Source organism: Prionailurus bengalensis, chromosome E1 (genome assembly GCF_016509475.1).
Source record: "Prionailurus bengalensis isolate Pbe53 chromosome E1, Fcat_Pben_1.1_paternal_pri, whole genome shotgun sequence".
In the NCBI taxonomy this organism is placed as follows: Eukaryota; Metazoa; Chordata; class Mammalia; order Carnivora; family Felidae; genus Prionailurus; species Prionailurus bengalensis.
This window is the reverse complement of record NC_057347.1, coordinates 19175205-19196822: the sequence shown is the minus strand read 5'-3', so window position 1 is coordinate 19196822 and position 21618 is coordinate 19175205. Positions and strand designations below refer to the sequence as shown.

The 21618-nt window shown below is 37.4% G+C and overlaps 1 protein-coding gene across 14 annotated transcripts in view; it reads right to left on the bottom strand.

Annotated features, from left to right (window-relative positions):
- Positions 1–21618, bottom strand: part of NF1 (neurofibromin 1) — a 247496-nt gene that overhangs the window by 166604 nt on the left and 59274 nt on the right. For all 14 annotated transcript variants that reach the window (XM_043583631.1, XM_043583632.1, XM_043583640.1 and 11 more), the window contains exons 5-9: positions 16356–16462; positions 8607–8674; positions 8279–8354; positions 7417–7574; positions 226–399 (exon numbers count right to left, since the gene is read on the bottom strand). In XM_043583631.1, the coding sequence (XP_043439566.1) occupies positions 226–399; positions 7417–7574; positions 8279–8354; positions 8607–8674; positions 16356–16462 (583 nt within the window). The remainder of the gene's footprint in view (positions 1–225; positions 400–7416; positions 7575–8278; positions 8355–8606; positions 8675–16355; positions 16463–21618) is intronic.

Here is a 21618-nt window from a genome sequence, read left to right as displayed (position 1 = left end):
CTGGCTAATTCTGTGTTTTCGTCAAATTCTAAGCCACTTTATTTAGTCTGAGTAACCCAAAAACAACAAAAGCAGGTCCTACGAAGGTATCATCAAAGAAGATTCAGAACTTCGGTGTCAGCGATGATCTCTGACAACTATCTAGCGTAATAATACTAATACCGGAAGTTTATTTTTCCTTAGGTATTCTTAAAGTTTGAGGTAGAGAAGTAAAAAGCAAATTACCTTAAGATCAACCACCATGGACTGGACTAGGAGGAAAATGACAGAGTTGTCTTCCCAGTTGATATAAGTACTTGCTTTGCACAGTTTGACACAGGCTATTGCAGCACTCTCCGTCAGCTGCCTGCTTCCTCCATGGCCGGCAAGTGCTTTCCGTAGGCTGTCCAGAAACAACTTCTACAGAATTCAAATACAGAAACGAGACGATATGCCAAGTTTCTAACATTTCAGATTTGTCTCATAAAATAGCCAACTATCAGCCTCTAAAAATCATATTCTAAAACCACATACTTGATATTTCCAATTTTTTATTTCAAAATTTAGGTAGTTGTCGTCGCTGACATGTTTCTCAAATCCCCAGAATCAGAATCTGTTCTTCACTTTCTTGCTGTATTATTTAAAAAATTTTTTTCTTTTACATTTATTTATTTTTGAGAAAGAGTGAGACAAAGCGTGAGTGGGGGAGGGGCAGAGAGAGAAGGAGACAAACTCTGAAGCAGGCTCCAGGCTCTGAGCAAGCGGTCAGCACAGAGCCTGATGCGGGGCTCGAACCCACGAACCGTGAGATCATGACCTGAGCCGAAGTCGGACGCTCAAGCGACTGAGCCACTCAGGTGCCCCTCTTGGTTGAATTATTAAAGGACTTAAGAAACAGTCCTTCCCAAACATGGTAGTTGACTTCTCAACCCTGAATTCAGCTGATCATATTCTCTTTCAAAATATTTCTAAATATTATACTACCTTAGTCATGGTCCATGTCAAACTGTCGGTCCTTTTCTGAAACTCCACACAATATTCAACCTTCAACCTTCTAAGGATGTACCAATATTGCTCTACATTCTGTTCCTCACAAAAAGTTGTCCATTCTTGTGATCTCAAGCCCTCTTTGCAGCTCATCAACACATTTCTCCCTCTGCTTTTCTCCTAAATGAAAACCTCACATCTCCACTTACATGAATTCTCAAATATAACATGTCAACAGCTAAACTGATCAAACAGCAGAATATATATTCTTCTCCAGTTCACATGAACAATATCCTCGATAGACCATATGTTAGGCTACAAGAAAGGTTTTAACAAATTTAAAGAGATTGAAATCATATGAAATATTTTTTTCTGATCACAATGAAACTAGAAATCAACAGCAGAAAGAAAACTGGAAAGTTCACAGATATATGAAAATTAAACACCAATGGTCAAAGAAAAAAAACACAAATTAGAAAACATCTTGAAACAGATCAAAGTGAAAACACAACACACCAAAAATGGGATGCAGTGGAAGCAGTGCTAAGAGGAAAATTTATAGTTGGAAATGCTCACATTAAAAAGAAGAAAGCTCTCAGGGCATCTGGGTGGCTCAGTCAGTTAAACATCAGACTCCTGATTTCAGCTCAGGTCATGATCTCATGGTTTGTGAGTTCAAGCCCCGCATGGAATTCTCTCTCTCCTCTCTATCTGCCCCTCCCCTGCTCACTCTCTCTCTCTCCCCCTCTCTAAAGAAATAATCTTTTTTTTTTTTTTTAATGTTGATTCTTTGAATGGTTCAAGAAATTTGAGAGACCTTTATCTAGACTGATTAAGAAAAAAGACTGAAGACCTAAATTACCAAAACTCAGAATTAAAAGTGAGAACACTACTGTTTGTTTGCTTTTTTTTAAGTTTATTTATTTATTTTGAGAAAGAGAGAGAGAGAGTGCAAGCAGGGAAGGGCCAGAGAGAGGGAAAGACCGAATCCCAAGTAGGCTCTGTGCTGTCAGTGCAGAGCCCGATGCAGGGCTCAAACTCATAAACCATAGATCATGACCTGAATGGGAGAAAACATGTGCAAATCATACATCTGATATGGGATTACAACATGTAAACAACTCCAACAGCTCAACAACAAAAAATAAACAGTTCAATTTAAAAATGGGCAAAGAACTTTAATAGACACCTTCTCCAAAGAAATACAAATGGCCAATAAGCTTATGAAAAGATGCTCAACATGGTTAGTCCATTAGAAAGATGAAAATCAGGGGGCCTGGCTGCTTCAGTCAGAAGAGCATCCAGCTATTAATCTTGGGGTCAGGAGTTCAAGCCCCACATTGAGTGTAGAGATTAGTTACATAAACCTTTTTTAAAAACTTAAGAAAATGTAAATCAAAATCACAATGAAATACCACTGCACACAAGAAATTTCTAGGATATAAGCAAAATGTGGTATACATACATACACACACACACACACACACACGAATACTCAGCCATAATAACTAATGAAATTCTGATAATGCTACAAAACATTATGTTAAATGACATAGGTCAGACGTAAAAGGACAAATATTGTATGATTCCACTTATATGAGGTACCTAGAATAGGCAATTCCAAGAGACCAAAAGTAGAATAGAGGTTACCAGGGACTAATGAGGAGGAGGGGATGAGGAGTTATTGTTTAACATACAGAATCTAAGAGGACCATAAAAAGTTCACGAATAGATAATGGTGATGGTTGCAAAACACTATGAGTGTACTTGATGCCACTGAATTGCACACTTAAAGACAGTTAAAAGGATAAATTTTGGGTTATTTTACCAGAATATAAATAAAATTTTTAAAAGCTAAACTCCTATTTATTTTGACCTAGCTCCCACTTTGGACTTTCCTTTTATCAGCCAAAAACACTACTTTGCATATCTCACCTTTAACCCTAAACTTTGGACTTTTCCTCATTGCCTAAAGAATAAAGTTTAAACCCAAACTGGCTCACAGTATCTTCCAGATTATTCACATCTGCCTTTCATCCTCATTTCTTATCACTGCCTGCATGAATTTTCCATCTTCAAGGCTAAGCAACTTTTCTGAACATATCTTTAACATTTGTACACAATCCATTTTCTTGATCACCCTGGCCTGAACAACTCTGTATCTCTTTCTCTTTTCTAAGTTCTATTCTTATTTCAAGCTCAACTAAGGTTCCACACTCCTTCTCGCAGCACATATAGCCACATTATTCTCCTAGTGGACAGGTACTCTTTAAATGCAGCTCTTCACCCATAAAGAAATAACTGGGAATTCTAGGGAGACAGCAGTCTAAGCCATCCTTGACTCCCTCTGTCTTCCCTAATTCCTTCATTCCTTGGTTCCTGGGGATATAAATGTATTTCTCAGGCTCTCTTGCAGTTAAATATGGCCATGTGACTGAGTTCTACCCAATGGAATGTGAATGAAAGTGTGATGTTTCCAGGCCTGGCCCATCAAAATCCTCAGGATGATTTCCCTTCTGGCTAGCAGAACAGAAGCAACTTCCATAGAAGCTATGTTTTAAAGATGGCAGTCTTTGCTGTGCAAGGTCCTAAGAAACCACAAAAAGGAGGGCCGTCCCACAGAGCTATTCAGATCAGCAGCTCATTAGCGCTTCCTAAGGATAATAAAGTTCTATTGTGGCGAGCCATTATACTACCTTCCCTGATACAGTAAAAAAACAATAAAATAGTAATAACAAAAATTATCAACTGAAAAACAGAACCACTCTGCATATAGTTTGCAGTCAACAATGTGTAAATAAAAGCCCAATCCAGTCTGCTAAGGGTTCTATTTGTTGTTTATTCTTTGCTTGCTTTATAATAAAGACCTAGGCGTGATTACCAACGATTAGGAGGAGTTCTGCCACGCTAACAGAGCATACTGCTACTTGAGGGCTAGGGGAGCTCAGACAGCTAAACTAAGCATTTCCCCCAGCATATTCACAGGGGACTTTCAAGCCCCTACAGCAGTTCTCGAGAACTACAGATCAGTTGTAAGTGCAGTTTTAAACATTTACATTAAATTCTGTACCCTAAAAAATGATACACATTCTACTCTGATGACCACAGGACACTTTTAAAGCAAATACGTACCACCATTTTCTAACCACAATTAAATTTTTTAAAATCTCCAAAAAAACTAACAATTTAGAACAATAAAACATTCTTCTAAATCAAATGTATCATTCAGTAAGAGACTAATAGACAGTCTCATAAATTAATAAGAGACTAATAAAAAAAAAAAGGGGGGGGAGGGGGAATCAACAGACATGCAAAAGAAAACATGCAAATGACCTAGAAACAGAAATGATCCTGAACCTCACTAACGCAATGAATAAAATGAGATGCTCTTTTTTACCTCATTAAAGACTGAAAAACGTGTAGTCCTGGTGAGGATGCAGAAAAACAGGCATTCTAATTCATATTGGTGAAAATGTGACATGGTATAAATATTGGGAAATGTAAATCTAAAAATAACTATTAAAAATTTTAAATTCAAGGGGCACAAGAGTGGCTCAGTCGGTTAAGCATCCGACTTCGGCTCAGGTCATGATTTCACGGTCCGTGGGTTCGAGCCCCGCGTCGGGCTCTGGGCTGACAGCTCAGAGCCTGGAGCCTGCTTCAGATTCTGTGTCTCCCTCTCTCTCTGACCCTCCCCCGTTCATGCTCTGTCTCTCTCTGTCTCAAAAATAAATAAAACATTAAAAAAAAAATTTTTTTTTTAATTCAAATGTCCTTGACACAAAATCCCCGTTTTGGAATTCTAGTCTATAGAACTAAAAGCATCAGTTAACAAAAATATATGAACAAAGATACTTACTTAAGGATTAAATGTAAAGTCAAAAACCTGAAAAAAATCTAAGAATCCATCCATTCACCGTCAAATGGTTGAGTAAATGAGGTTCATCAGTGTAACAGAATATTACCCAACACTTAAAGGAATGTGTTAGATCTCTATCAACTATTTTGAGGAAGAGCCAAGATACACTCTAAGGTAAATAAAGCAAGCTGCAGAATGTGTATAAAATGATTTCATTTTGGGGCTCCTGACTGGCTCAGGCAGTGGAGCATGTGACTCTTGGTCTCAGGGTCATGAGTTCAAGCCCCACACTGGCTGTAGAGAGTGCTGTTAAGAGTGTGTGTGTGTGATTTCATTTTAAAATATAATCACCAGTCTATGCATGTACGTGTATTTTCATTTGAATGTTTTTATGAGCAAATAGATATGAATGGAAGGATACGTATCAACCAACCATTAACACTGGTTAGCTCATAACTAATATGCCCAGGAAAGAGTGAGAATACATTAAAAAAATAAATAATACATTTTTTTTAATCCAGAAAGATTTTAAAAATCGAAACTTTTTAACCTAGAAACGTACTAAGAAATATATAAAAGCCAATTTCAAAAATCTCAGATGTTCCAGATACAAAAGCCACATATTACATGATTCCATTTGTATGAAATCTCCAGAATAGGCAAATCCCATAGTGACAGCAGACTTGTGGTCGCCAGAAGCTAGGGTGAGAGAGGAATAAGAAGTGATTGCTAACAGGTATAAGGCTTCTTTCTGGGATGATAGAAATGTTCTGGTATTAGTGGTGATGGTTGCACAACTTTTTGTATATGCTAAAAACTACTGAATTGTAGGCTTTAAAAGAGTATATTTATGGTATGTGAATTTTATCTCAATAAAATGAATAAGTAAAATCTTGGGTAGGAGCAGTCTGACCAAAAAAGCCAAGAGACAAAAAGACAGAGATGACTACAGACAAATTTTAAATACCTAAACAGCAAAAACCAAATGAAACAAACAAAAAACCATAAACGAAGTTTAAAAAGAGAAATTAAGTAAAAGTGTACAGACAACACACAACTTACAGGGTGCCTGGGTGGCTCAGTCATTAAGTATCTGACTTTGGCTCAGGTCATGATCTCATGGTTTGTGAGTTCGAGTCCCACATCAGGTGAGATCGAGCCCTGCTTCAGGTGAACACAAGCCCTGCTTTCTGGTGAGCCCCGCTTTCTCTCTCTCTCTCTCTCTCACTGACCCTCACTCTCTGAGCCCTCTCTCTCTCTCTCTCAAAATAAAAAAACACCTTACAAATCAATAAAGAACAAACAATAGAAAATGAGAAAGTCATGTAAGATACACAAATAAAGCAAACATCTGCAAAGATGTAGCTGTGATTATTCAAATATAAATTCACTTAAAAGTAGTACTGAATTTATAGTAGCTTTTTACCTCTATTTTCCCAATAAACAGAAATCCCCCAAAACTACTCTTCGGACATGCTCCAAAACAACCTAGCATGAAAAATGGTGTCCTCCCAATGGAAAACTGAGGACACAGACCTAAGTGGAGTACCATTAGCATCAAAGACTAAAGGATTACCGAAGTTCGCTTACTTAGCCACCTAATGCATAAGTTCCCTACCTGGTATTTCTACAAAGTATTGAATCATTCAGCTGATTCTGAACATCTACATCCACAGGCAAGTCATGTGGGAGCCCAGTTTATGTTTACTCAGCTAAGAGTATTTCTCCCAAAGTGGCAAAAAACAAAAAATGTATTACCAAAACAAATAAAATAAGATTAACACCCTGCTCTATTTTTTAAAAATTATAAGAGCCCCTTAAAATTAGCAGTTCTTATAGTACCAATTTCACCATAGATGGCATATGTGGCATCCGACCTTCCTCGTAAAATGCTATGAAAACTGTTTGAAAACATCTAAAATGAATTATTAGACAATTTCATTAGCACCAAGTAGGTACACACCTAAGTACATGCAAATAACACAACACAAAACCGATGAACTCTAACAGGGCAACCGTGCAATGATTATTAGAAAAACTATGTTTAACACTGACAGAAGTATCAGTCTTCTCTGGTAAAAAAATGGAACTAAAGAACTGTTTTATTTTATTTGTTTCATGTTTATTTACTTTTGAGAAAGAGAGAGAGAGAGAGAGAGAGAGACAGACAGACAGACAAAGTGTGAGCGGGTAAGGGTCAGAGAGAGAGAGAGAAAGGGAGCGGGTGAGAGGCAGAGAGACGGGGAGCTGTCAGCACAGAGCCTGATGCTAGGCTCAAACTCACAGACTGTGAGATCATGACCTGAGCCACAGTCAGAATTTTAACCAACTTAGCCACCCAGGCACCCCACTAAAGAACTGTTTTAAATTTTTAATTGAGTGGTATCATTTATTTTCCCTCCAAATAAATTTAGGTATGAGTATGTCTCTGTCAAGGCCAGTGAACAAAGAGACCTAAAATGATCATAATTAGAAAGGGTCCCCTGAAACGCGGTGCTTACAGAATGCTAAGCCCAAAGCGATACATACACCTTAGTTAAAATAAGCTAGTTGACATCTGGACATAATAGAAATGATTTTGCCCTGCTCACCTTATTCATGTTGTTTTCATCAACCACATCCTTGGAGATATCCTGAATGATTTCTGGACACAAGATAAGGAGAATGATTTGCAGTGGCCAAACCGCTGCTTTACGCTTGGTGCTTTCGGCAAAACCATCCACCAGGTCAAACAGTTTTTCTGCACACTCTATGGGGAAATACAATTCAATGATATTACTAGATGAGAAGAAAATCTCTGGCATTAAATTAAAAGCCAGCACTAACCAAAAACCCAAATGCCACATTTTTAAAAGATAAACTTGGAAGTTCATGTAAACAATTAAATTCATTCAGGGAAGCAGACAAGAAATATTACATTGTCTGTATTAAAAGAGCTATCTTGATCCACCCTAGAAAAGGTCAAATGGCCAAACTTGTGTTTAGTCTCAACGCGCAGGGCCTTACGCAAAGTGCGATGTACGCAAGAAACAAAGACTGGACAGCTTCCCAAAAGGAATCATCAAAGCTCTCCAGGAGTCTGTATTCTCTGCCTCACAGCTGTGTCTCAAGAATTCTAGGGAAGGATGTTACCACTTTATACACATCTCCCTAAATACAAAATAAAGCCTCAGCGCACAAAAAAGGGCTTTCTCTATAAAGAAGAGCCATCAAATATTCTATCCACAACTCTAATTAGAGATTAGGGCTTCATTCCAAACTTGTTTTGCTATTTGCTCAAAGGAAAGGGAAAGGATTGAAGGTCATTTTGAAATATAAGAGAAAAATACTATTTCCTACTTGATATCAGGGGACAAGATGTAAAAGCACCTTAACAAAAATGACCTTGAAAGTGGTAGGTTTTTACCTCATAAGTAAGAGTTTAAAACATGAGTAAGTCACTCTTATCCTTACCAGCCATATCAGTCTGTGGAATCTGGTACAGCTTTGTAAATTCATCTGGATAATTTTCTACCCAGTTCCAAAATGCCTACAAATAACAAAACATACGTTTTTTATATGAAAGCGGGGATATTTTCATGGTACAGTAAATAAAATGTCCTACAACCTCAATTATATTACAAACTCTAATTTCCTTCATAAGCATACTGCAATGCATTCCTCCTAAATATTAACGTGAAACTACCACTGAAGTCATGACTTTTGACTCAAAATAGTAAAGACAGCAACATTTATAACCAAAATTTAACAAAACTTTAATGTCAAGGAGGTCAGAACTTACTTTTTCCAGGCTATTTATAACTGCTAACTGTGCAACCTTCTTTAGGGCTTTAAATTTAAATGCTGTTTCTGGAAAAAAAAATTTTTTTTTAATTAACTCTAAAATTAATCAGTTAACACAAATACAATTCAGAGCTACTAAAGAAAAACAAAAACAAAAACACCCAACACTCCTTTTACATACAAACTTTTGTTCCAGTATTATTCGTTTTTAGTATTCATTTATTTCTGAGAGAGAGAGAGAGAGAGCGCGCACATGCACATGAGGGGGAGGTATGGAGGGAGGTGAGGGAGGACAGAGGATCAGAAACCAGCTCTGTGCTGACAGCAGTGAGCCTGATGTGGGGCTCAAGCCCACAAACTGTGAGATCGTGACCTGAGCGGAAGTCGGGCGCTTAACCAACTGAGACACCCAGGTGCCCCATGTTCCAGTATTATTTGTAAGCAATGTGAAGATAAAGACAATTAATATAAACCAAAAACGTCACTGGCTATGTCCACTGAAGACAAAATTCAATGAAAAGCAAATATGCCTTGAATTTCAAAGACTGCTTTTTTCTTTTGTTTTCAATAACTGATTAAGTATAAAACACGTGTCATTGTAGAAAATTCAAAAACTACACAACAATCTAAGGGGAATTTAAAATATCATCCATGCTTCTACCATTCAGAATCACAGTTAACAGTCTGGTAAACTTTCTTCCATCCATTTTTGAGTGCATATGTAACACTAAAAGCTAAATCAAACCTGTTTTCTTCATTTCACATAGTATCCCAAATTTTTCCCGCATCGTTAATAATTCCTCATACATATATTTGACAATCTAAGTATGATAGTAACTATTACTTAACAGTTACAACGTGCCAGATATTTTCAATCTAATACACTTAATTCTTCCAAAATCTTAACGTTTTCAGATATTACAGATGAGCAAATTGTGTTTCTGAGGTTACAGATTTAATAAATTATTGAATTGGGTTTCAAAGCCACAGTCTGTCTTTCAGGATATTTAAGTCGATGGTTAAAGTTATTTAAACGTTTTCCAATTATATGTTTAAGGTATTTCCAATACTGGGGCACCTGGGTAGCTCAGTCGGTTAAGTGTCTGACTCGAGGCTTGGTCATGACCCCAGGGTCATGGGATTGAGCCCACGTTAGGCCTCATGCTGAGCATGGAGACTACTTGGGATTCTCTCTCCCCCTCTGCTCCTTCCCCACTTGCACACATGCTCTCTTTCAAAAAAGAAAAAAATTAAAAATAAAAAATATATTTCCAATATCTCACTATTATAAATAACACTAATAACACTTTTTTTTTTTTAATTTGAGAGAGAGAGAGAGCACGAGCAGGGTAGAGGGGCAGAGGGAGAAAGAGAATCCTAAGCAGGCTCCACACCCAGCAAGGAGCCCGTCACAGGGGCCCAAGTCCACGACCCCAGGATGGACCTGAGCTGAAACCAAGTCAGGCACCGAACCGACTGAGCCACCCAGGCACCCCAATAAACACTTTATGTCCAAATCTTTTCCATATTAATTTTTTTTAGGATAAGATCTAGAAGTAGAACTGCCTGGTTGAGGAGATGAATATTTTTTAAGACTCTTGATAAATACTGCCAACCTGTCACTTGCACATCCTTTTCATCATTTAACATATTTGTTTTTATTTTGCTCAAGTGATTGTTCAAAATAGTAGACTGCATTTTTAAAATTTTTTTTTCAACGTTTATTTATTTTTGGGACAGAGAGAGACAGAGCATGAACGGGGGAGGGGCAGAGAGAGAGGGAGACACAGAATCGGAAACAGGCTCCAGGCTCTGAGCCATCAGCCCAGAGCCTGACGCGGGGCTCGAACTCACGGACCGCGAGATCGTGACCTGGCTGAGGTCGGACGCTTAACCGACTGCGCCACCCAGGCGCCCCTGCATTTTTAAAATAAGACTAAACATTTCTCCATATGACTATCTTAGATACTTTCTATTCCATCAATATATTGTCCACATCTACAAAAAGATTTATACAGGGAAAAGATGAGGCTTCTATAAACTATTTTACTGGTAACAGTCCCTTGGCAGAGAACTCTGCCTATGGACTTTTTTTAATTGAGGTATAATTGACAAACAACATTATACTAGTTTTAGGTATACAACATAATGATTCAGTATTTGTATATACTGTAAAATGGTCACAAGTCTAGTTAACATCCCTCACCATACATAGTTACACAATTTTTTTCTTGTGATGAGAACTTTTAAGATCTACTCTCTTAGCAACCTCCAAATACGCAATTAACTACAGTCACCGTGCTGTACATTACATCCCCATGACTTTGTATTTTATAACTGGAAGTTTGTATACTTTTTGACCACCTTAAATCATTTTGCCCGTCACCCTCACCCTTTCCCCTACTTCTGGCAGCCACCAATCTTAATCTGTTCTCTGTATCTATGAATTTGGTTGTTTTTGGTTTTTTTTTTTTTTTTTAAAGATTCCACATATAATGAGACTGTACAGTATTTGTCTTTCTCTTAGCATAATTCCCTTAGGGTCCATTCGTGTTGTCACAAATGGTAAGATTTCCTTCTTTTTTATGGCTGAATAACATTCAATTTCAATATATATAATATATATATTCCACCTTATATATTATATGTGTAACATGTAAACATTTTTATATTTTATATATAAATATAAAAGTATATTTTATATTTTACATATTTATATATACAATATTTTATATAAATATAAACGTATGTACATTTTAAATATATACATATATATATATATATATATACACACACACACACACATATATCCTCTTCATCAATTCATCAGTCAATGGATACTTGTTTCTGTATCTATCTTCCCTAGTATAAGATAATAGTGCAATGAACATGGGGTGCATGTATGTCCTCAAGTCAATGTTTTCATTTTCTTTGGATAAATAACCAGAAGCAGAACTGCTGGATCATATTGTAGTTCTACCTTGAACTTTCTGAGGCACCTCCATACTGTTTTGCATGGCAGCTGCACTGACTTCCCTTCCCACCCACAGTGTACAAGGATTTCCTCTTCACATCCTCACCAACACTTACTATTTCTTGTTGTTCTGATAAAAGCCATTCTAAGAGATGTGAGGAGATATCTCAGCGTGGTTTTGATTTGCATTTTCCTGATACTAGTGATGCTGAACATCCTTTCATGTACCTGTTAGCCACCTATACTTCTTCTTTACAAAAACATCTATTCAGGTCCTTGGCCCACTTTTTAATCACATTTTTTTTGTTATTGAGTTGAATGAGTTCTTTACATATTTTGTATATTAACTTTTCCCAGTATACAATTTGCAAATATTTTTCTCCCATTCAGTAGGTTGCCTTTTCGTTTTGTTGCTGTTTCCTTTGCTGTACAGAAGCTTTTAATCTGGTGTAGTCTCTCTTGTTTATTTTTGTTTTTGTTGCCCCTTATGGACTTTTAATGAAGGGACACAGGTACTTACCATATTTACATAAGTATATTTCTAAGATAGAGATGAGTCTTCAAGTAATAAAACTGTGTATATAATTTAAATGTCGTATTTTTCTGGACTTGCGAAAGAGTGACTTACTCTCTAAGTCAGTTTTAAAATGCATCCCTCCAACTTTCTTTGCTCTTGCTCTCCTCTGATTTCCAGATGATGGCAGTAGACTTCACAGTACTCTTGAGCCTTTTTGCCTTCCAAGTTCGTTAACCTTACCTTTACGACAGCTTGAATGTGTTGTACACAGTAGTCTCTTCTCAATTCCAACGTATATATCTTTTTTTAATTTTTTTTTATGTTTACTTATTTTGAGAGAGAGAGACAGAGAGAGTCAAAGTACAAATGGGGGAGGGGCAGAGAGAGAAGGCGACACAGAATCCGAAGCAGGCTCGAGGCTATGAACAGTCAGCAAAGAACCCGACACGGGGCTCGAACTCACCAATTGTGAGATCATGACTTGAGCCGAAGTCGGCCGCTTAACCGACTGAGCCACCCAGGTGCCCCTGTATATGTCTTATTACTCTAGTTCTACAAGTTTCTGACTGGACAGCCTACCCACACCTCAAAGTCAATAAACGTCAATCTAAATTTGTCATTTTCCTGGCTACCTTCCATGCTGCCATCAACCTCTCCTCTCCTTTCTTGCTTTAATCAGCTTGTTCTGTAATACTTGGTGATACTTCTCTTTAACCCCATGTATCTAAATTAATCACCAAATGCCAGGTGATATATTTTATGTATTTTGTGTACTCTACTTCCCAAATACCATTATCAAATCGATCCCCACCCTATCCCATTCCATCCAGACCTGCATTACCTTCATTTCTCACTCACATTTCTTCCTCACTCATACGACCAAGTCCCAAAAGCTCATACAACATTCTACCAAGGCATCCTGCAAATTTCAAGCAAAGTGGTATATCTAAAATAAAAGCTTGATCCCACCTTAAACCTTTTTTTCCATCATTTCCCATGGCCATTAAAATAAAGTCACATAATCCATAAGCACAATGGTGTAACACTTGGCTCTAGAAATGAGCAGATGTAAAATGAATCTAACCCTGCCACTCACTAGCTGTCTGACCTTGGAAATGTTACTTAAGCCTCAATTTCCTCATCTACATAGGGGATGATAACACTATCTGCTTCATAGGGTCACCGTAAGCATTGATGACAAAAGGCATGAAACTGCATAGGATGATATGTGGCCCGTGCTGAACATGGAATAAACATCACCATGCCTTTATTAATACGATCTGGCCTACTCTTACACCTCCCTATCTTGCGCTTTTCCTCTTAACAGCTCCCACCCCCAAACACATACCTCTTCCCTCATGTTATGTGCACCCTATTTGTGTTTGGCACATTACTTTGCAAATGCTTTGATAATGTATTTCCCTCATAAACCAGGTCATGAGCTCCATACAGACAGATGTTTTATTAATCTTTGTAAACCTAGCACTTAGCATGGTTTCTTGCACACAATTTCTCAACAAATGCTGTTGGAGTGAATTTAAAACACATTACTAGGGGCGCCTGCGTGGCTCAGTCAGTTAAGTAAGTGTCTGACTTCGGTTCTGGTCATGATCTCAAGGTTCATGGGTTCGAGCCCCATGTCAGGCTCCATGCTGACAGCTCAGAGCCTGTAGCCTGTAGCCTGTTTTGGATTCTGTGTCTCCATCTCTCTCTGCCCCTCCCCTGCTCGCACTCTCTCTCTCTCTCTCAAAAATAAACACTAAAAAAACAGAACAACAAAAAAAAAACACATTACTAATTTTACTATTCATATTACAGGAAGTTTCCAGTCCTTTCACCATGTCACCTAGAGCCATCTTTTGCTGGCCTATTTAACATCGGTTTTTTTTTTTTTTTTTTTATAGTTTACACATTTATCAGTTAAACACTAAATTTATGTTCACGAGGGGGCTGTATTCCAATGGGGATGACTTACCACAATAAAAAGACTCATTTATTCACACAATTAGTTTCTCTTATTTGAATATGGAGAACCATTTAAATTAATGATTACAGATTAAACATCTCTATGAAACCTGAGGTTTTAAACAAATACCTACTCCTGGACAACCAGATCTAGATTTCTTTTTTTTTTTAATTTTTTTAAATAAAGTTTATTCATTTGAGAGAAAGAATGCACGTGCACACAACACAAGTGGGGGAGGGACAGAGAGAGGGAGAGGGAGAGAGGGAGAGGGGGAGAGGGAGAGAGGGAGAGGGAGAAGGGGGGGGAGGGGGGAGGGGGGGGAGGGGGGAGGAGGGGGGAGGAGGGGGGAGGAGGGAGAAGGGGGGAGGAGGGAGGGGGAGGGAGGAGGGGGGAGGAGGGAGGGGGAGGAGGGAGAAGGGAGAGGGAGGAGGGAGAAGGGAGGGGGAGAAGGGAGGAGAGAGAGGGGAGAGGGGAGAGGGGAGAGGGGGAAGGGGGGAGGGGGGAGGGGGGAGGGGGGAGGGGAGGGGGGAGGGGGGAGGGGGGAGGGGAGAGGGGAGAGGGGAGAGGGGAGAGGGAGAGAGAACGAACTCCAAGCAGGCTCCATGCTATCAGCACAGAGCCCCACTTGGGGCTTGAACTCACAAACCACGAGATCATGACCTGTGCCGAAGTTGGATACTTAACCGACTGAGCCACCCAGTTGTCCCCTAGATTTATTTCTGAAATGTCCCTAAACAGTTATAAAAAACCACAAAACCACATATACTTCTGAAATTTTATATGGAAAGAAAATCTCTAAATTTTATCACCCTTAACTTCTTAATGCTTACTGATAGATACTAAGATCTTAAAATTTCAACTGTGAATTGATTTGTGGTTTATTATAGTCTAAAACAACTGCTATCCACTTAACATAATAGCTAAAATGATCCATTTTTCTTTCTTTATTAAAGTTACTGAAAGCGATTTAATTGTTGCTTGGTTTTATAACAGTAATGATCTAAAATTGGTAAGAGAGATAGAACAGAGCCTTACAGTATTGATCTGTATAGATATAGCCTTTTTAAATCTCTGGTGAACCAGTTACTGAGTTTAAAACAAATGTCAAGAAAACTATCACTGGGGCGCCTAGGTGGCTCAGTGGTTTGAGTACCCAACTCTGGCTCAGGTCTTGATCTCAGTTCATGGGTTGGAGTCCCACGTCAGGCTCTGTGCTGGACCCTGCCTCAGATTCTGTGTCTCCCTCTCTCTCTGCCCCTCCCCAACTTGTGCTGTCTCTCAAAAAAAAAAAAAAAAAAGAAAAAATTACAAACAAAGTGTTTTGATAATGACACTGCAGAACTGTTGAGGTTTTCAAAGTTAATATAACTAAATCTTCTTTTATGTCAGACACTAGAAACATTTTTCATAATTCCTTAAACAATACACAAAGTAAAATTAAAAAGTTGAATCATATACTATAAAGTTTCACATTTAAATTAGACAGGATTCAATATCACAGAAAACTAAAAACAATTTGTGTGAAATGAATTTAGGTATTTATACTCAGTTTATTAATAATGCTCATTGATATTTGATTTATATTAACTTTCAGGTTTCCCACAAAAATTCTCTCAATTCCTTGTGACTGTTTATTTTCATCAACATAATCACACAAAGCATTGCCCAAAGCTGCAAAATCACATATTAAGCATTGTAATATCCCCATGGATATAACTTCAGATGTAATCCTCAGGGACTATAACTGAAATGTACAAGGAAGCAAAAGGCACTGGAAAGATAAGAGACTTGATAATGCTATAAAGTCAGAAAGTCATTAAAAGATCTGAAAACACAAATGTCAGAAATGAGATTCCTGACGCAATTCTTCCTTTTGTCATAAGATCACGATCTTCTGGTTCCATTCTGTAATGACACTGATATCCTGCTAAACTACCTGCTTTTAGCACTATAACAGCTAAACAGGTAATTTCGATAACCTATGGCTATCCTTAAGTAATGAAATTCTAGAAAAATTAAGTAACAGCACCTTTATGCTCTTTGTTAAAGCAAAAATTATGGTTGAACAAAACTTTCCATTGCCAAGAATTAAGATACTCATTTTTTTTTGTTTTCAAAGGCTCAAAAATTTTTGAACCATTAAGCATTATTGTCCATTTCACAAGGATATGTGCATTATCAAATCCACTTTGATGTTCCAGTTCAACACAGTTAGTACAAAAAACCTGTACATTCAAAACACTGGCTTTTCACCGACAGTGTTTAGTTTCAGATATACATCTACACTTACCCTTTAGGAGTCGTTTTAATTTTGCACAATCCACATTGATATACTGTAACAATTCTATATCATGAACATCAACATTGTCTTCTGAACAAACAGTCAATTCCTGTAACCTGAAAAGTAAAAACCAAAAATAATTTATCTTAAGGAAAGTCTAAAATTCTGAACTGAACAGATTCTTCTCACCCCAATGATAAATTTGTAAGAGAAAATATACATACAAAAATAAGACAACAAATAGTTATTTTTTTTTTTAATGTTTAGTTATTTTTGAGAGAGAGAGACAGAGCGCGAGCAGGGACAGGGCAGAGAGAGAGGGAGACAGAACTGGAAGCTGGCTCCAGGCTCTAAGCTGTCAGCACAGAACCCGATGCGGGGTTCAAACCCACAAGCCATGAGATCATGACCTGAGCTGAAGTCAGACATCAACCAATTGAGCCACCCAGGCACCCCAACATTAAATATTTCTTATAAAATTTAAAGGTACATAATTAATTCAAGGGATATGATGAAAGAAACCATAGGCTTCACTGTGTATATACGAAACCAAATCACCACATTGTATACCTTAAATACATATAATTTTTATTTTTAAAAAAATCATAGCATGTGGATAACTGGTGAAGCAAAGATGCCTAGGTATTTGAAATACTATTCTCTGTGTTATGTGTATTTTTGAAATTTTTCTTTAACAAAAAATTTTTTAATTCAAGTTTTAAATTATAAAATAAATTTTATTAACTTCTGATCACATCAGCTAAACTTCAGAAACATGAATGGTACTATCAACAATAACGAAATATGTAGAGCCCAAATGCCCATCGATGGATGAATGGATAAAGAAGATGTGGTGTGTGTGTGTATATACATATATATGTGTATATATATATATGTGTATATATATGTGTGTATATATATATGTATATACACACACACACATACACACACACACACATATATATATACATACATACATACATACAATAGAGTATTACTCAGCAATCATAATGAAATCTTGCCATTCACAACTACGTGGCTGGAACTAGAGGGTATTATGCTAAGTGAAATTTGTCAGAGAAAGACAAGTATCATATGACTTCACTCATATGAGGACTTTAAGAGACAGAACAGATGAACATAAGGGAAGGGAAACAAAAATAACATAAAAACTGGGAGGGGGACAAAACAGAAGAGACTCATAAATACGGAGAGCAAATAGAGGGTTACTGGAGGGGGGTGTGGGAGGGGGGAATGGGCTAAATGGGGAAGGGGCATTAAGGAATCTACTCCTGAAATCATTGTTGCACTATATGCTAACTACCTTGGATATAAATTTTAAAAAAAATAAATTAAAATTTTAAAAAAGAAACATGAATGATATTTTATATACATTTATAAGATACATTTACTTTGTATTGAAAAAATGAGTAAGCCTTTAGTCCTTGCAATTTTCACAATCTGTGTATGTATTTATGTGATTATTTGATTAATGTCCCTCCTTCACGAACTTATTCCTATAAAGGCAAGAATCTTTCTACATCCCCAAAATTTCCCTTAAACATGAAGTTATCACAAATGTAGAAAAATTTAACACTCAACAAATATAGATATTTTTAACTGATAAAAAATTCACCTAAGTCTTAATAAAAATTTCTCCATTTTTCACTAACCACCACAGAAGTCAGCTTTTCAAAAGTTGACATTGTTAATCTATTGAATTGTGCTCCCTAATGAGGCATATTCATTATTTCAATTAATAGATATCAAAATGTAAGCAGATAAATGGAATTACTAATGTTTGTAACTGCAGGGAGATGGTGAAAAAGCACAAATACTACAAAATCTTATTTATAATATTAACTGGGATTGTAACCATTTTAATGCAATCTTAAACTGGCATTACTCACCATACTAAACCTTCAGTTGCTAAATATAAAATCAATCGATTCCTTCCTTCGCAAATTCCTCTTCCACTCACTTTAGTCTGCAGATGCATAGCTAACATTAAAACTATTCCAAGCACTTACACTAACACTCTTCATATCATCAGGGTGAGAAAAGCTTAGCAGTTCACACTGGGAATAAGAGGGTCCTCAATACTGATTTACATGCTAAAAATTCCACGGCTGCTGCAAAGAGTCTAGGAAATATGGAATAGGATTCCTTAGGAAACACAAATTAATAAATCAGCAACACCAACTTTTGAAAAGCTGACTCTTGTGGTTATTTGTGAAAAATGGAAGAAAAGTTTAATTCTTTATACAGCCCAGTATTTCCATAGGAAGGGGGTGTTTTCTGAAGCTTAATTGTCATTTCTGAAACACAGAAATCAAAGGGTAGTTTGAGCAAAAGAAGTGAAATGGAAAACTTACCATTAAAGCATCCAGAAAGACCAGATAAACTGAGTAACAACAAAAAGATATTTAAAGTATATAGAAATAAAAGAGGGGCACCTGGGTATCTCAGTCAGATAAGCATCCAACTTTGGCTCAGGTCATGACCTCACAGTTCTGGAGTTCAAGCTGACAGCTTGGAGTCTGGAGCCTACTTCAGATTCGGTGTCTCCCTTGCTCTTTGCCCCTCCCCCACTCATGTTCTCGTTCTCTCTCTCTCTCTCTCAAAAACAAGTAAATTTTAAAAATTTAAAATTGGGGCCCCTGGTGGCTCAGTTAGTTAAGCGTCCAATTTCGGCTCAGGTCATTAACCCAGGGTTCATGGGTTCCAGCCTCGTATCGAGCTCTATGCTGACAACTCAGAGCCTGGAGCCTGCTTCAGATTCTGTCTCCCTCTCTCTCTGCCCTTCTCCCACTCATGCTGTCTCTCTCGCTCTCAAAAATAAACATAAAAATTAAAAAATATATAAATTAAATATATAGAAATTAATGAAAACAAACCCCCGACCCCCCCCCCCCGCCCCAACCACCACCCATCCACCCAGGTCCAGAAATGAAGAGGAAAATGAAAACCAGAGATGATTTTGAAGACATGGTCTTATCTTGCAACAAAGGAAGCACAAAGGTGGGTAGGCTTTTTCCTCTCCTTACCCTAGGGGTTTTGGTCTAACATCTACATGGGACTGAATACAAAACCTTATACCTTAATAGTGCAGGGAGTAGAACTGGGGTCCTGGAAAAAACAAAAGACTAGCAAGAACTATGCACTTCCTTAAAAGAGGGTTGCACAGAGAGAGTCAAAGAATGAAGGAAGGGTGGAAGGGGAAAAAAAAAAAATCTACCAGCACAAGATGTCTATCTGCTCTGGCTAAGTTTGGGGTAGGGGAAAAAGTCACCCAGGGCTGTTACCTGATAAGGGTTTGAGGTCCACATTTATACTATCAATATAATCCAGGGATGAGAAATTAACCAAAAAAATAAGTCCAGAGCTGGGTACTTGGCAAAAACAAATGTAAATGCAAAAACCATCACTAGGACACTCCCAGGAGTGTCAGTGTTCGGTCAGTTAAGCATCTGACTTCAGCTCAGGTCATGATCTCACAGTTCGTGAGTTCGAGCCCCACATCAGACTCTCTGCTATGAGCACAGTGCCCGCTTTGTATCCTCTGTCCCCCCCCACCCCACCCACTCCTTCCCCACTCATTCTCTCTCTCTAAATAAATAAACTTTAAAAAAAATCACTGAGTCTTCTGCTTCTGGTGGTTTGTCAAATCAGATATTCCACAGGACCCTCCCACTACAAAACAATTAGATCTATTACGAGCGTGCAACAATTCTGTGGAGAAAGCAGCTGATCTTCTACATCAAAGAGTATTATGAGCCACAGAACATGTATATACTTCAGCAGAATAATAAACTTAAGATCTGTATTCCATATTCCCCTAAAAAAATCAAAGGACAGAAATATCAAAAGCTAGGGGCACCTGGGTAGCTCAGTTGGTTAAGGGTTCAGACTCAATTTCAGCTCAGGTCATGATCAAAAGCCCTGCATCACGCTCTGCACTGACAGTGAGGAGCCTGCTGGGGATTCTGTCTCTGCCTCTCCTCTCCTCCACTCTTTCGCGCTCTCTCAAAATAAATAAACAAACATTAAAAAAAAGAAAAAAGAAATATCAAAAGCTAATGTTAAGCCTAAAAGAGAAACATCTGTGGACAGGCAGAATAGTCAAACAAATGTTCATGATATTGGTCCATTTAATTTATATGACATATAAACTCAATCTTCAGAAAGAAACTGCCATTCTAGTCACTTGCGTATTTTAAGCCACCTAATCCTATGACAGCAATGTCATAAGCTATCTGTATCTAAATTAAACCATCAGAATGGTCTTTTAGGTGAGTGGTCTTCTAACAAGATCATCTCCTATGTCTGGCACAAGCTAAATTAAACAGCAAACGCAATCGTCTGAAACATGTATTTCACAGATCCCATTTCTGAGCAGTCTGCCCCCTGAAAGCTAAAGAAACTGGCTTATTTTGGAGACATTTAACTTCTCTTCTGGAAACTGTGAACTAGGTTTGGAAAATACACAAAAGCATATTTACATGTGTTACATATTTACATGTGCTAATGCTGCAAAATCCTATAAAATGAAACCTTTGGGTGACTAGAAAATTTCTCAGGTTTTTAAAAGGTGGCATATTTGCTGTGCTTTATAAAGCAACTCATACTTGGATATGCTAAAAACATTTTATTCTTTTGATAATTTTCTACCTACAATGTAAGATTATTTCAAATAATAAGCTGGTACAGTCATCATTTAAACAAAGAAGGGGTTTTGTTTTTTGTCTTTTACAATTTCACACCACCTATTCCCTAGGCGTCAGTTACCTTGCTACTTCATCTAGTTTAATATTACTCAGAATATAAAATGTTATCACTCAAAAAATTTCATGAAGACAATTTTCTATTGTATAAACATTACCTAATATTATCAATCTTATTACACCACTGAACAAAATTTTAATGTTCTTTGCACCAGTTCTGAAGAGGGACTGAAGAATATTATTGCCTAGCATCATGACTATAAAAATGTTGTATTTATTAAAAAGATGTCAAGATTTTGAAGTTAGCCAAGTCCTCAAAACACTACAGCACAAATTTTCTAATTATGATGTATGTTCTCATTCACACCTGTTGGAAAACAACGGAAGAATGACCAAAGCTGACTAATGGAAGCCTGCTGTTCACACAACACAGACAAGTCGAAGGATAAAAGATGTACCAGTAAACAAAGAATAAACATAATTAAGGACCCATTTGACTGCACTTGTATACGATAGGCAAATCATTTGTAAGAAAGCAAGTTCCAGAA